The 13,920-nt window shown below is 44.1% G+C and overlaps 1 protein-coding gene across 1 annotated transcript in view; it reads right to left on the minus strand.

The window, feature by feature from the left end:
* Positions 1-13,920, minus strand: part of tpcn2 (two pore segment channel 2) — a 48,826-nt gene that overhangs the window by 21,022 nt on the left and 13,884 nt on the right. The window contains exons 3-9 of the mRNA XM_028584223.1: positions 13,735-13,811; positions 13,105-13,282; positions 12,804-12,920; positions 11,543-11,649; positions 2,333-2,405; positions 484-583; positions 318-383 (exon numbers count right to left, since the gene is read on the minus strand). Of these exons, the coding sequence (XP_028440024.1) occupies positions 318-383; positions 484-583; positions 2,333-2,405; positions 11,543-11,649; positions 12,804-12,920; positions 13,105-13,282; positions 13,735-13,811 (718 nt within the window). The remainder of the gene's footprint in view (positions 1-317; positions 384-483; positions 584-2,332; positions 2,406-11,542; positions 11,650-12,803; positions 12,921-13,104; positions 13,283-13,734; positions 13,812-13,920) is intronic.

Here is a 13,920-nt window from a genome sequence, read left to right on the forward strand (position 1 = left end):
AATAGGACTTGGAAGTTGGATGAAGTTTTCTGTCTACTTTTATGTTCAATAGGCGGCGATGGAGTACTCAGGTCTGGACTCAGACTCAAGTCTGACTCTAGTTGCTATTATCTCGACTCGTCGACTCAGGTAATGGTGATTAGACTAGACTGGAATTGGACTCTTCTTTGGTGACTCGGGCTTGGACTCGGACTCGAACACTGGGGACTCAAAACTTTGGTGACTTAACTACAACACTGGCTTCAACAGCAACACAATAATGTACTATCCCTTTAAGTCACTTAAGCTAACACACACAACAATCTAGTATCACTTACCAATCACACTGAAGGTGACAAAGAAGATGGAGTAGCCTCTGTTTAGGGAGTAGGCAGGGATCATCACTGTGACAGGACACAAGAAATATTAAAAAGAGTTCCATGACAAAAACAATTAACGGTAATCAGCCAACATGGCTTGTTTATCACGCCAGTGACAATTTACCATCTGGGTTGTTGGCAGTGGTGAGCAGCACCAGCAGAGAGGTGAGGGAATTAGGCAGGGATCTGAAATGTAGCTTCCACTCCTCGTTCTTTTCTGGATCCTGAACACAAACACAGCGGGAGAGTGATCAACAGAGGGGAGAGATATTATATTGTTCTCTCTACACAGGCTTTAATACAGTACTGAAAATTAAGAAGAAAAAATTCTTGCTTTAATGTTCAAAAAACATTTTATTTTTTCTCATATTGTCTTTCTGAATATACCTCTGTCTGAAACGCTCTGTTTTAGCACCTGTCTCTTCAAGCCCCCCTCCTACAAAAGTCCAGTGTGCTCTGATTGGTCAGCATTTCTGGGTCTTTCACATCTGCACTGAGTCTCTGAGTCTCTGCACCGTCACTGCAGCTGGGGAATGACTGTAATGGCACTGTAGCGGCACTTTCTATTTATAGTACAGTTGTGACATCACGACCGTACAGACTCGTTTAAAGACAGTTTCTGAATATGAGCTGTGTGCATTTCTCTGTGTTTTGATACTTTAACAGTATTTACATGGCGAATCAACCTGCTTTATATTTAAAAAAGACATTGAAATCTTTTTACAACACGGGACCAATAATATATAAATGAACCAAAAGAGTAATTACTTCTTCAGTTAGATATGTTAGAAAAGCAGATAACGTGTCTTTTATCACGTCACCTCTGGGCTAGCTGTTGTATTAGCCTCTGTAATTCACTACAGTCTCACATTAAAGCTTTCATCTTTCTATAAAAGTAAAACTTGTTTCAGAGTAAATAAATTAGTGTGTACTACAGCACTGATATTAGAATTCAAACCACTAACAATGTCAAACAAATATGATCCTTAAAGGTATAATATGCAGTGCTTCCCTCAAGAAAAACAATGCATAGACTAATACAAAAGTAATCCCTTTTCAATCATCACTTATGACGAACTAGAAGTGTGTGGTGGTGTCTGTATGCCTTCTGTCTTTTTATTTTGTATTTTGTTGTGTGCAGGATGTTTTTTTGGTGGTAACATAAAGCCTTTGGGTGCCACCAGGGTGTGTAACCCCCAGGCAATAACAGAATGCAGCCCGTTTTCATTCCCCACCGCCGCTTTAACCCCTCAACGTCTCATATCCACGCACAAGTTTTAACTGACCCAGACGTACATTCACTCTTCCCGCGGAGCTGTGGGTGTGTGTATATTTGGGCTTTGGAACATAATCGCTGCCAACCAATGAGAGAAGAGGCTGCTTTTCCTCTGATTCACTGCATTGTTTGGCACTCCCTCTCTTCACTCACTCCCTAGCTCTCTCAACCACCGCTGCTCTGTCTGTCTATGTCTCTCTATCTCTCTCTGGGAGGAGAGGCCAACTTTGAACGCTGTGTTTACCAACAGTAAAGCCATACCTACTACGTATTATATCTTTAATCTATATTATATCAACCAACACTCTCTTCTAATTCTAGAGTCTAAGTTGCTAAAAGCCTAAATATTACATAGTCGTTTCTTATTTTATTTACCATCCCTGTCTAGACAAACACAGTGAACCACATGACATACTATTGAGTAAGGTTGTGATTCAGGGTCAGGTCATAACAAATGGCTGGTGGGATTTTGGTAGAGATTTTCTTACTTAGAATTTCTTGGAAATTGTTTGGGCCTCAAGTATATTTATATACTCACTTTAGGCCTCCACCATCTAGTGAGGTAAAGCTTTGATCTGGTTTACACATATTTTATATCCTATCCATCCAACCTTTCCTGGGTCAGTTTAAGAAAAAAAAACACACACACACACACACACACACACACACACACACACACACACACACCTGAACCCACCTCACTTTTAGCAAACAGCAGCATGCCGATCATAGTGAAGAGGCAGAGGTGGAGTGCCAGCAGCAGGATGACACTGCACACAGAGGGGAACACACACACACGTTACTTCAAGTCAGTGAAGAATCTTAATCTTTCTCTATTTCTCAAAGAAAGAAAGAAAACATAAGACTTTCTTGAAAAATGGTTTATGCAATGGTTTAAATTTCAACTTTATTTCTGAAAAATCCTTTCTTTAGTTCAGTATGGCTGATGGCTCTGAATTCTATAATACCCATGAGCCTCAGCAACTTTGCCTAAAGAAGTTTGTGGCTGCAGTTGGGAACAAAACCCCACCACAGATTCTGAAATGATCCAAAACTGACCCAGAATCTGACAGTGTGCTCTGTGATTTAGAACTGCAAAGATTAATGGACTAGTTGTCAACTATTAAATTAATCTCCAACTGTTTTGATAATCAATTAATCAGTTTGATTCATTTTGTCTGAAAAATTTGTCTACATTCTGTGATGTCAGCTTGTTAAATGGAAATATGTTCTAGTTTTCTTCTCTCCTCTGACGTCATCTTGGGCTTTGGGAAACACTGATCGACATTTTTCACCATTTTCTAACATATTAGAGACCAAACAACTAATCCATTCATCCAGGAAATAATTGACAGATTAATCAACAATGAAAATAGTCGTTAGTTGCAGCCCCACTGTAATTGGACAATTACTACTGGAATGTTCCTTGAAAGTCGTAGTTGAGTTGAGTTTGTGGTGATTCAACGGGGAGAGTTTAAGTCCATCTGTGTCTTGGAAGTGCTCCAAATGTCAATCACCAAACAATGTCTTTAATATTGGTGTCGGAAATAACTGTAACACATCTATAGCACCAATCGTACCTTGCAAACAATCCTCCTAATTGTTCAACTTAATGAAATTCAATACAGTTTTGGAACTGTACCAACTATTGGACACTATAACCCAGTCAGAGAGTGTATAATACAGTGAGGTGGTGCAGTCAGAGAATATAATGTTCCATCTGTGGCCACATTATAGGGAAGCAGCGACCCGCTGGGAGAAGTGAGAGTGCTCTAGAATCAGTGGTGGCCGTTATTTTTTAAAGATTATATTTATTGCCTTTATTTATAGCGCAGATTAAGTCAGGAAAGTGGGAGAGAGAGGGGGATGACATGCAGCAAAGGGCCGCAAGGACTGAGCCTCTGTACATGGGGCGCACCCTCAACAGGTGAGCTACCCAGGCGCCCCGCATTTTTATTTGTTAAGTGGTGAAAAAAATAAGTGACGATAAGTGAGCCAACTGCTGGTGTCACTGTAGTTTCAGTTTGTACATTAAGTAAAGTGGTGCTGAGCTCACCATTCAGCCCCCCCTTCCTAAACGCAATAATAACAAGTTAACTCAAATACCTTTTAAAGGTCTCATGGCATGAACGTTTTATGAGATTTTTTAACATTAATATGAGTTTCCCCAGCCTGCCTTTGGTCCCCCAGTGGCTAGAAATGGTGATAGGTGTAAACTGAACCCTGGGTATCCTGCTCTGCCTTTGAGAAAATGAAAGCTCAGATGGGCCGATCTGGAATCTTCCCTATATGATGTCATAAGGGGACAGGTTACCTCCCCTTTCTCTGCTTTGCTCATGGCTTTGCCCGGCAAGAGAATTTGGCCTGCCCATGAAAAAATGAGCTATGACTGCAAGCTGGTCAAGGCCACACCCCCACCCTCCACCTTGCCCCCCCTCTCCTCCTCAATAGCATTTAAAGCTACAGACACAGAATTTCAGGAAAGAGACTTCAGATACAGTATTAGGGGACCACTAAGGCCTATATAAAAAGAGACTTCAGATACAGTATTAGGGTACCACTAAGGCTTATATAAAAGCATCCAAATATTTTTGAGGAGACCCGCGGTGTGCAGAAGGTGTTCCTGGAGAACGTGATCCATGATTCTGTCAGCTAACATACCGAGCGCGCCATGAGGAAAATTGTGAGCACCATGGATGTGATGTTGACGCACCCTCTACGGCTTCGGATGTTAAACCTGATCCTGAATCACCCATAAACCGCTCTTTTAACCCTTCTGTTGTCGTTCTGTTGAACTTGAAAAACATTTGTTGCTTTTTCGGCCCACATTAATCTTAAGACGTACCAGGATGTTTTCCATGCTTTTTCCCCCACTACCACCAGTATATACACCACTTACACCAACTTATTACCACTAGTTTTATAATACATTTTTTTCTTCGAATTCATGTTCAATAAATGTCATTTATATGATTTTATACCTACATTTTTGTGTTAATAAGCAGATATTGTCAATTATTTTGATTAATAGTTAAAGGTACACTGTGTAGGAATTTCTCTCATCTAGCGGTGAAATTGTATTTGGCAGTGACGAGCGCCTCTCACTGATCTCATTCTCTGTTTCAGCTGGTTTCAGTGACGTGACGCTGGCTCGGAATGAAAATGCGTTGTGGATTAGCTAGACAGGTCGGCTAGTGCTTTATGTCCCTCTCAGCGATTATAGTTTTTCAAAATGGCGGAACGATATGGAAGCCTCCTTGGACTTGCCCTTCCAATGTAAATACAGATAAGAAATTCTTTGGGACGAGGATAAGTCAGATCATTGGCAGAGGTCAGTTTACACCAAAGAGGAGATATTTATAAATGACATTGATTTTAGCTAATAAAATACTTCGATCTACGATCCGATCCTTCATTTTACTTGCGAAGAGTTGTATCCCAGTAGACCACATAGACAAAACACATTCACCAGGACTGATAAACCATGCACTAAAAAATGTGACTGTGAAATACTGTAAATTCATTTTACTATTTTAATATTTATTCTCTTTACTTATATTTCTGTATTGTTTGTTAATCTGTGTCTTCTACCTTTTCTCTTATCCCTTGCTGCTGCAACAGTGGGAACTTGCCCATTGTAGGATAAATAAAGGATTTTGAATCTCGAATCTGAATTGAATGGGACCACCCATGTTATTTTTGGACAATTTGGTTGAAAGATACCCAAATTTCTGTCACAGAAACTTCAAAAACGGGTCAAATTTGACACACTTTAACTGAAGAGAGAGATTTCCCGTTCTGAGTAACGGGCTTTATGACTTACACTTTTAACTAAATCAATGATCATTAAAAAGTAGCTCAAGAGAATGAAGAATGAAGCCTCCTTGAGCAGAAAAGGATGAAGAAAAGGTTCTTTTAAATGGCAAGATGAATTTCAAAGCCCTTCCAGATGGTTCTCTCCACGAGACTAAAGTAATTTGCAAGTACTGTTGATGTGAACTGAGTTACCGCCGGAGTACGCCCAGTCTCAAATAGGCTACCACTTGAGAATTAAGAACTTGAAAAAAATCCCTTTTACAGTACATCTAGAACAGATAAAAAAAAAAGTCATTCATTTGCAATTAATCATGGTGAACTATGGACAATCATGCGATTAATCATGATTAGGTATTTTAATTGATTGACAGCCATGCTTATTACAAATTAACAGTGTTGGGAACGTTTATTAGTAATTAGTTATACTTACTCACTATAAGTTCCAAAAAGTAACTGAAAAAAGTAACTCGTTAGCAGGGAAAGTAATTATGCGTTATTGTTTTACTGTGTAAAAAGTTGCTATATGTCAAAGATTTTTTTTTTTTTTTTTTTAGCAGTTTTCACAAGTCAGTTGAAATGAGTAGAACAGACAGGTGTTTGTACATAACTTACGATATTTATTGCACGTCGACAGCAAGAGGTTTATCCTGCACTTCAAGTATTATCTTTGTAAGAAAAGACAGTTACACCATATAAAGTGCATTTAACTCTAGCAAATTAAATCAAACTCTCTCAACCTGAGAGAACTGGCCAAGTAAACAACCTGTACTTCCAAGTGTTTTGTTCACAACAAAAGTCAACTTTTAAACAACAAAAAAGTGTGTTTAGCTCTGTAGTCTTATTCTACATACCTGCCTGTCATACGGTTGACTTTAGCTTGTGTCATAGGTTTTTGTTGCGAGGCAGAAAGATCTAGCTTTTGCTGCTTGGAGGACTTTGCTCCGAGTCCTTCTTTGGAAGCGATCATCTGTGGTGGAGGTATTGGTGTTTTTGGCCACTAGCTTTGTAGATGCGTGTGTCGTTGTGAGATGCTTCATTAAATTAGAGTTTTCTTACAACAGATGTCAACAAAGTCTTCGCTCCTGGACATAATGTACACATTACATGCACGTTCTTGCCTGTGACCACAATGAATTTGAAGTAGTGCTTATATCTCCACCTTGAAAATGCACACTTTTCATCGGATTGCTCCTGACTCGCCATCTCTGCTGCTTCTCCGAATCTCTGTTTAGCTGTTGTGTGTGTGTGTGTGTGTGTGTGTGTGTGTGTGTGTGTGTGTGTGTGTGTAGCGCGTGCGCTGGCATGTGTGTAAAAACACTGGCTCTGATTGGCTACCATGAAACATGACTCTGCCTTAGCCAATCATAATCGCTTAACTCGTTATTAACCCACCTCCTCACCAGCTGTGAGCCAGGGGTGCGTTTGGATTACACAGTTTATTCAATCAATGCACAGTAACGCACCGCATTTAACGTCCAGTAATGTTAACGGCGTTGTAACCACGGGAAAAGTAATTAGTTAGAGTACCCCGTTACTGAAAAAAAGAACGTCGTTACCTAACGCCGTTCTTTTAAACGGCGTTATTCCATCCATCCATCTTCGTCCGCTTATCCGGTATCGGGTCGCGGGGGTAGCAGCTCCAGCAGGGGACCCCAAACTTCCTTTTCCCGAGCCACATTAACCAGCTCCGACTGGGGGATCCCGAGGCGTTCCCAGGCCAGGTTGGAGATATAATCCCTCCACCTAGTCCTGGGTCTTCCCCAAGGCCTCCTCCCAGCTGGATGTGCCCGAAACACCTCCCTAGGGAGGCACCCAGGGGGCATCCTTACCAGATGCCCGAACCACCTCAACTGGCTCCTTAAGACGCGAAGGAGCAGCGGCTCTACTCACCCTATTTTTAAGGGAGACGCCAGCCACCCTCCTGAGGAAACCCATTTCGGCCGCTTGCACCCTGGATCTCGTTCTTTTGGTCGTGACCATAGGTGAGGGTAGGAACGAAAACTGACCGGTAGATTGAGAGCTTTGCCTTCTGGCTCAGCTCTCTTTTCGTCACAACGGTGCGATAAATTGAATGTAATACCGCACCCGCTGCGCCGATTCTCCGACCAATCTCCTGCTCCATTGTCCCCTCACTCGCGAACAAAACCCCAAGGTACTTAAACTCCTTCACTTGGGGTAAGGACTCAATCCCTACCTGGAGAAGGCACACCATCGGTTTCCTGCTGAGAACCATGGCCTCCGATTTAGAGGTGCTGATACTCATCCCAACCACTTCACACTCTGCTGCGAACCGATCCAGTGAGTGCTGAAGGTCACAGGCCGATGATGCCATCAGGACCACATCATCTGCCAAAAGCAGCGATGAGATCCTCAGCCCACCGAACTGCAACCCCTCTCCACCCCGACTACGCCTCGATATCCTGTCCATAAATACTACAAACAGGATTGGTGACAAAGCGCAGCCCTGGCGGAGGCCAACCCTCACCTGAAACGAGTCTGACTTACTGCAGAGAACCCGGACACAGCTCTCGCTTTGGTTGTACATAGATTGGATGGCCCTGAGAAGGGACCCCCTCACCCCATACTCCCGCAGCACCTCCCACAGTATCTCCCGGGGGACCCGGTCATACGCCTTCTCCAGATCCACAAAACACATGTAGACTGGTTGGGCATACTCCCAGGCTCCCTCCAGGATCCTTGCGAGAGTAAAGATCTGGTCCGTTGTTCCACGACCAGGACGGAATCCGCATTGTTCCTCCTCAACCCGAGGTTCGACTATTGGCCGAACCCTCCTTTCCAGCACCTTGGAGTAGACTTTACCGGGGAGGCTAAGAAGTGTGATACCCCTGTAATTGGCACACACCCTCTGGTCCCCCTTTTTGAAAAGGGGAACCACCACCCCGCTCTGCCACTCCTTAGGCACCGTCCCAGACTTGTACATAGATTGGATGGCCCTGAGATGTTGGATGGCCCTGAGATTGCCCCGCAATGTTGAAGAGGCGTGTCAACCAGGACAGCCCCTCCACACCCAGAGCCTTAAGCATTTCTGGACGGATCTCATCAATCCCTGGGGCTTTGCCACTGTGGAGTTGTTTAACTGCCTCAGCAACTTAACCAGGGAAATTGACGACAATCCCCCATCATCCTCCAGCTCTGCCTCTACCATAGAGGGCGTATTAGTCGGATTTAGGAGTTCCTCAAAGTGCTCCTTCCTCAGTTGAGGTCAACAGCGTCCCATCCTTACTGTACACAGCCTGGATGGTTCCCCGCTTCACCCTCCTGAGGTTTTCCAGAAGCCCCTTGGTGCCGACCGAAAGTCCTTCTCCATGTCTTCTCCGAACTTCTCCCACACCCGCTGCTTTGCCTCTTTCATGGCAGAGGCTGCAGCCCTTCGGGCCCCTCGGTACCTTGCAACTGCCTCCGGAGTCCTCTGGGATAACATATCCCGAAAAGACTCAGTCGGACTTCAGTCGGACAGCTTCCCTGACCACCGGTGTCCACCACGGTGTTCGTGGGTTACCGCCCCTTGAGGCACCTAAGACCCTAAGAGACCACAGCTCCTAGCCACGGCTTCAGCAATGGAAACTTTGAACATTGTCCACTCGGGTTCAATGCCCCCAGCTTCCACAGGGATGCACGAAAAGCTCCGCCGGAGGTGTGGGTTGAAAGTCTGTCGGACAGGGGCCTCCTCCAGACGTTCCCAATTTACCCGCACTACCCGTTTGGGCTTACCAGGTCTGTCCAGAGTCTTCCCCCACCCTCTGACCCAACTCACCACCAGATGGTGATCAGTTGACAGCTCCGCCCCTCTCTTCACCCAAGTGTCCAAAACACACGGCCTCAGATCAGATGAAACGATTATGAAATCGATCATTGACCTTTGGCCTAGGGTGCTCTGGTACCAAGTACACTTATAAGCATCCCTATGTTCGAACATGGTGTTCGTTATAGACAATCCATGACTAGCACAGAAGTCCAACAACAAACAACCACTCTGGTTTAGATCAGGGAGGCCGTTCCTCCCAATCACGCCTCTCCATGTGTCTCCATCATTGCCCACGTGTGCGTTGCAGTCCCCCAGCAGAACTACGGAGTCCCCCACTGGAGTCCCATACAGGACGCCACTCAAGGTCTCCAAGAAGGCCGAATACTCCGAACTCTTGTTTGGTGCATATGCACAAACAACAGTCAGAGTTTTTGCCCCCACAACCCGCAGGCGTAGGGAGGCGACCCTCTCGTCCACCGGGGTGTGAGTATCCCCACTTCCGCCCGTCGCCTCACACCCTGAGCAACTCCGGAGAAGAAAAGAGTCCAACCCCTATCAAGGAGTATGGTTCCAGAACCGAGACTGTGCGTAGAGGTAAGCCCCACCAGATCTAACCGGTAGCGCTCCACCTCCCGCACAAGCTCCGGCTCCTTCCCCCACAGAGAGGTGACATTCCACGTCCCCAAAGCCAGCGTCTGCTGCCCGGGTCTGGTCCGTCGAGGCCCCTGACCTTCACTGCCACCCGTGTGGCAGCGCACCCGACCCCAGCGGTTCCTCCCACAGGTGGTGGGCCCATGGGATGGAGAGGGAGCTGCCACGTTGCTTCTTCGGGCTGTGCCCAACTGGGCTCCGTGGCAAACACGGCCACCAGGCGCTCGCTGACGAGCCCGCCATCTGGGCCTGGCTCCAGACGGGGGCCCCGGGCTTCCTCCGGACAGGGTAACTTCACCTCTTTCTCGTTGGCTCATAGGGTTTTTGAACCATTCTTTGTCTGGCCCCTCACTTTGCCACTTTGCCTTGGAAGACTTTACCAGGAGCACACAGCTCCAGACAACACAGCCCTCTGGTTCATATGGACACACAAACCTCTCCACCACGATAAGGTGATGGTTTCCGGAGAAAGGCGTTATTCCAAACACTGCTAATTAATAATGTATTGGAATTCCTTTTTCAATTAGTGAGTAATGAGTGAAATAACTTGCCCAACACTGTTACTTAGCCAGTTTGCTGACAGTTTTATGTCTCATTTCTACAACTACACTGAGTTTTAGCATACACCATTAACCTGTAATTGTCATTTGTGATCACAGTTAGAGCTGAAGATCTTTGCCCGAACCCGACGGGTGAAGCTATTTGCTTCCGCCTGCTCCTTCTCGAACTAATCCCTTTTATATTTTTATTTTTTTGATTGTTTGTGTTTATTTTGTGTTTTTTTTGTCTTGCAACATTGTTCATTGTTTGAGATAAATAAATAAATGAAATGAAATTAAATGAATGGCCGCGCTTGGGCTTGCGCTCCGGTTTTGCACTGTAAATGATGCATTTCAATTAGCGTGAAAATGGATGCTGAGGAGGTGAAAAGGAGACAGGCCTCTGGCGATTACGTTTTAGTTGCACTGGCAAAGAAAGCAAAGTCTGAGGTGTGGAAAACTTTTGACCATGTGCATAATGAAAAATGACTCATTCTTGACAAAAGGCAAAAGAGCTGTGTGGGGTTCACACTTTTAAAAAGCTGTCAGTCAAAATGTACTTGTCGGGCTCGGGCCGAATTCTGTCGAGCTTGGGCCTTGTCGGGCTAACTTTTATGGCCCGATTACAGTTCTAGTCACAGTGGCCAGAAAATAGGGGCGTTGAAATTTATCATTGCATTGATGCATCGCGATGCGGACGTGGATGATTCTGCATCGGTGCAGTGACAGACCATAATCTATTATTGCCTACTGATGTTGCTTGATGATTTTCCGGTCTCTGCTTTTTTTCTTTTTGCCTTTTGTCTGTTGTCTGCTGTGTTCAGACTCCGCTACATTCAGGAAGTGGCTTTTATAAAAGCAGATGCAATAAAAAGGGGAGGTCATATGTATCTGACTGCTATAATTAGTCCTGATGCATCGTGATATTGAATCGTATTGAATCGTTGACAGGATAATCGTAATCAAATTGAATCATGAGACTAGTGAAGATTCACACCCCTACCAGAAAACATAAGAAAGTATAATAATAAATAGCTTGAATTATGTTGCATAGAGTGACCATGAAGGAGGAAGAAAAGATCACTTTAAAGCAACAGCTCTCAGCTAGCGCTGCCGGTGTTAAGGAGTCAGATACCTGGCGATCTCTGGCAGCGTCCTCTTGATGCACTTGAGTGTCTTTTTCATCAGGGAAGAGTTCTGCAGGAGGAAGAACGGCCGGAGGAGTCGCCGTACTCGAAGTTTCTGATTAACAGAGAGGAGACAGGATCACTTTTCTGAATGCAAGGCGATCATGATTCATTTGAATTCACTAGGCCCTTTTAACACCTGTTGGGAGTTTTAGCTTGGCAAGTTAAACTCCGGAGTGCAAACTCACAAGAACAAGAACATGCAATCTCATACACTACACTATGTGTATATATATATATATATATATATATACCAAAAGATGTTTTATTGTGAAAAAGACCGCAGTAGGTTTTTGAAACTCCCGTTTAAGGGAAATTGTACCCGCCCAAAATAAAAACTCTTCGGATCTACACAATTCACGTGGATGACATTTTCCCATTCAAAACAGCGATTTTCGCCGAAAAGCGACTAGTTTGCAGGTATGATATAATGTCCTCTGCCGTATCCTCATCACTGTTGAGTGTTCCTGCTTGATCCTGTACCTGTTGACTATTTACCCCTTGTGTTGGACCTTTTGATGCCGTGGTGGAGTTCAGTTATTATTTTGGAACGTTCTACCTTGGTTTGGATTCTTGCACTTTAACAGGATTTCTGCGGGTTTCACCAAGTGAAATTTAAGACATTTTAAGACATTTTTATGACCATTATAAATGACATTTAAGAACTATATCACAACATAAAAACAAAACAAAAAAAAAAATCAATGTCAGAGAAACATCGCTAACTTGCACTTCCCCATAGCTGGGGTCTCAAAAGAGCCTTCGGCACTCGACTGCAATATAAGTTGCATGATGGTTTGTAGTAGTAATACAGAAGATTATATTAGGAGTAGCGAAGAATGAACTACAACACCACAGAATAAATAAAAAAAATACATCGTAAAGCGCTGCAGGAGCATTTCAATGAGAAAATGTATACCTGTTTAAATTATTTTAGATCTAGACTCTTTAAGGCCTAAAATTTAGATTTTGAAGTTTTAGACTTTTTAAGAACCCGTGGAAACCCTGTTTAAGACTCACGTAAGCCTTGATTTTTCTGTTATAATAAATTCTACACCTGCATCTACTCCTCGTTGAGTCGTGCATTTTGGGTCCAGAACTCATTTAACTGTCTCAGCACTTGGCCAGCCTTGTCAGCTGGTAATGATGGTACACTGCACTCCTCTAAGCACAACATGCTAAGAGAAGCATGACGGTGGACAGGCTCACCTCATCACACACCATGCTGACAGACAGCACCCAGTCGATGGTGGAGACTGAAATGACTACTGTGTAGCCGATCAGCCATTTGTTCTTTCTGAGTTCCTCCCAGCCAATCATGTAGCTCTGAGGACAAAACAGGTGGAGTGAAGCAGTGGTTCAAACAGGCAATTGGGAAGGTGATAGCTATCAAAAGCAGCAAGATTATTTGGAAACATCACATGTGGCAAAATCCATGTTGAAACCTTTGTTTGAGCAGACAGCTGCCGATGTCCTGGGAGCAAATCTTCTCCACCCTGAATGTGCTTACCTTAACAGCAAGATCAAGAGTAAAGATGATGAGGCAGACCATCTCGATGCTTTCGGTGAAGCCGCAGGGAGGCTCCCAGGGTGGAGAGCGATGCCGGGGGTCCGAGGAAGCGGACAGGGAGGAGGGGCGCTCCACGAATGCCAGCAACAAGACCACCGCAATGGTTAGGCCCAAGCCCCTGGTGCAGGGAAAGATAAATGATGATCTTTTGGAAATTGATCTTAATGCCTTAATTAAAGAAAATGAGGAAAAATACGACCTTTAAGGACACAAATTTTCTTTGTGAATGAATAATGTATCGTAAATAAATAAATGTTCTTCCTGAAAATACAGGGGGCATAAGTAAGTACACCCCTATGTTAAATTCTTTTAGGAGGCAGGCAGATTTTCAAGTTCCCTTTGGAATTAAAATAGCCCCACATCATCACATACCCTTCACCATACCTAGAGATTGGCATGGTTTGATTTCAGTTAGCCTAATAGCTGGTTTGATTTGCATTGAGAGATGATTTTATGGAAAGTACCCCATGCCAATCATCTTTTATGGCCTATAGGCCATAAAACTTGCAAACATCAACTCAGATACAGTTTTATTAATGATGATGATGGCCTGAGCAGGTGAGAACTTACCACTGGCATATCCTGGAGTAGTACCATCGATACAGGCGGAGAGAGCGGGCATCCACCCGGTGGTTGATGGACCGAAACTACAAGCAAGCACACAAAGGGTAGAAGACAGCAGTCAAGACTATTTGCTAATCTTTGGGCTGAGGGAAGGGTCTGACTTTTGCAGCATTCAGTGAAAATAAATTCACA

The sequence above is a fragment of the Perca flavescens genome, chromosome 1 (assembly GCF_004354835.1).
Source record: "Perca flavescens isolate YP-PL-M2 chromosome 1, PFLA_1.0, whole genome shotgun sequence".
Taxonomy (NCBI): domain Eukaryota; kingdom Metazoa; phylum Chordata; class Actinopteri; order Perciformes; family Percidae; genus Perca; species Perca flavescens.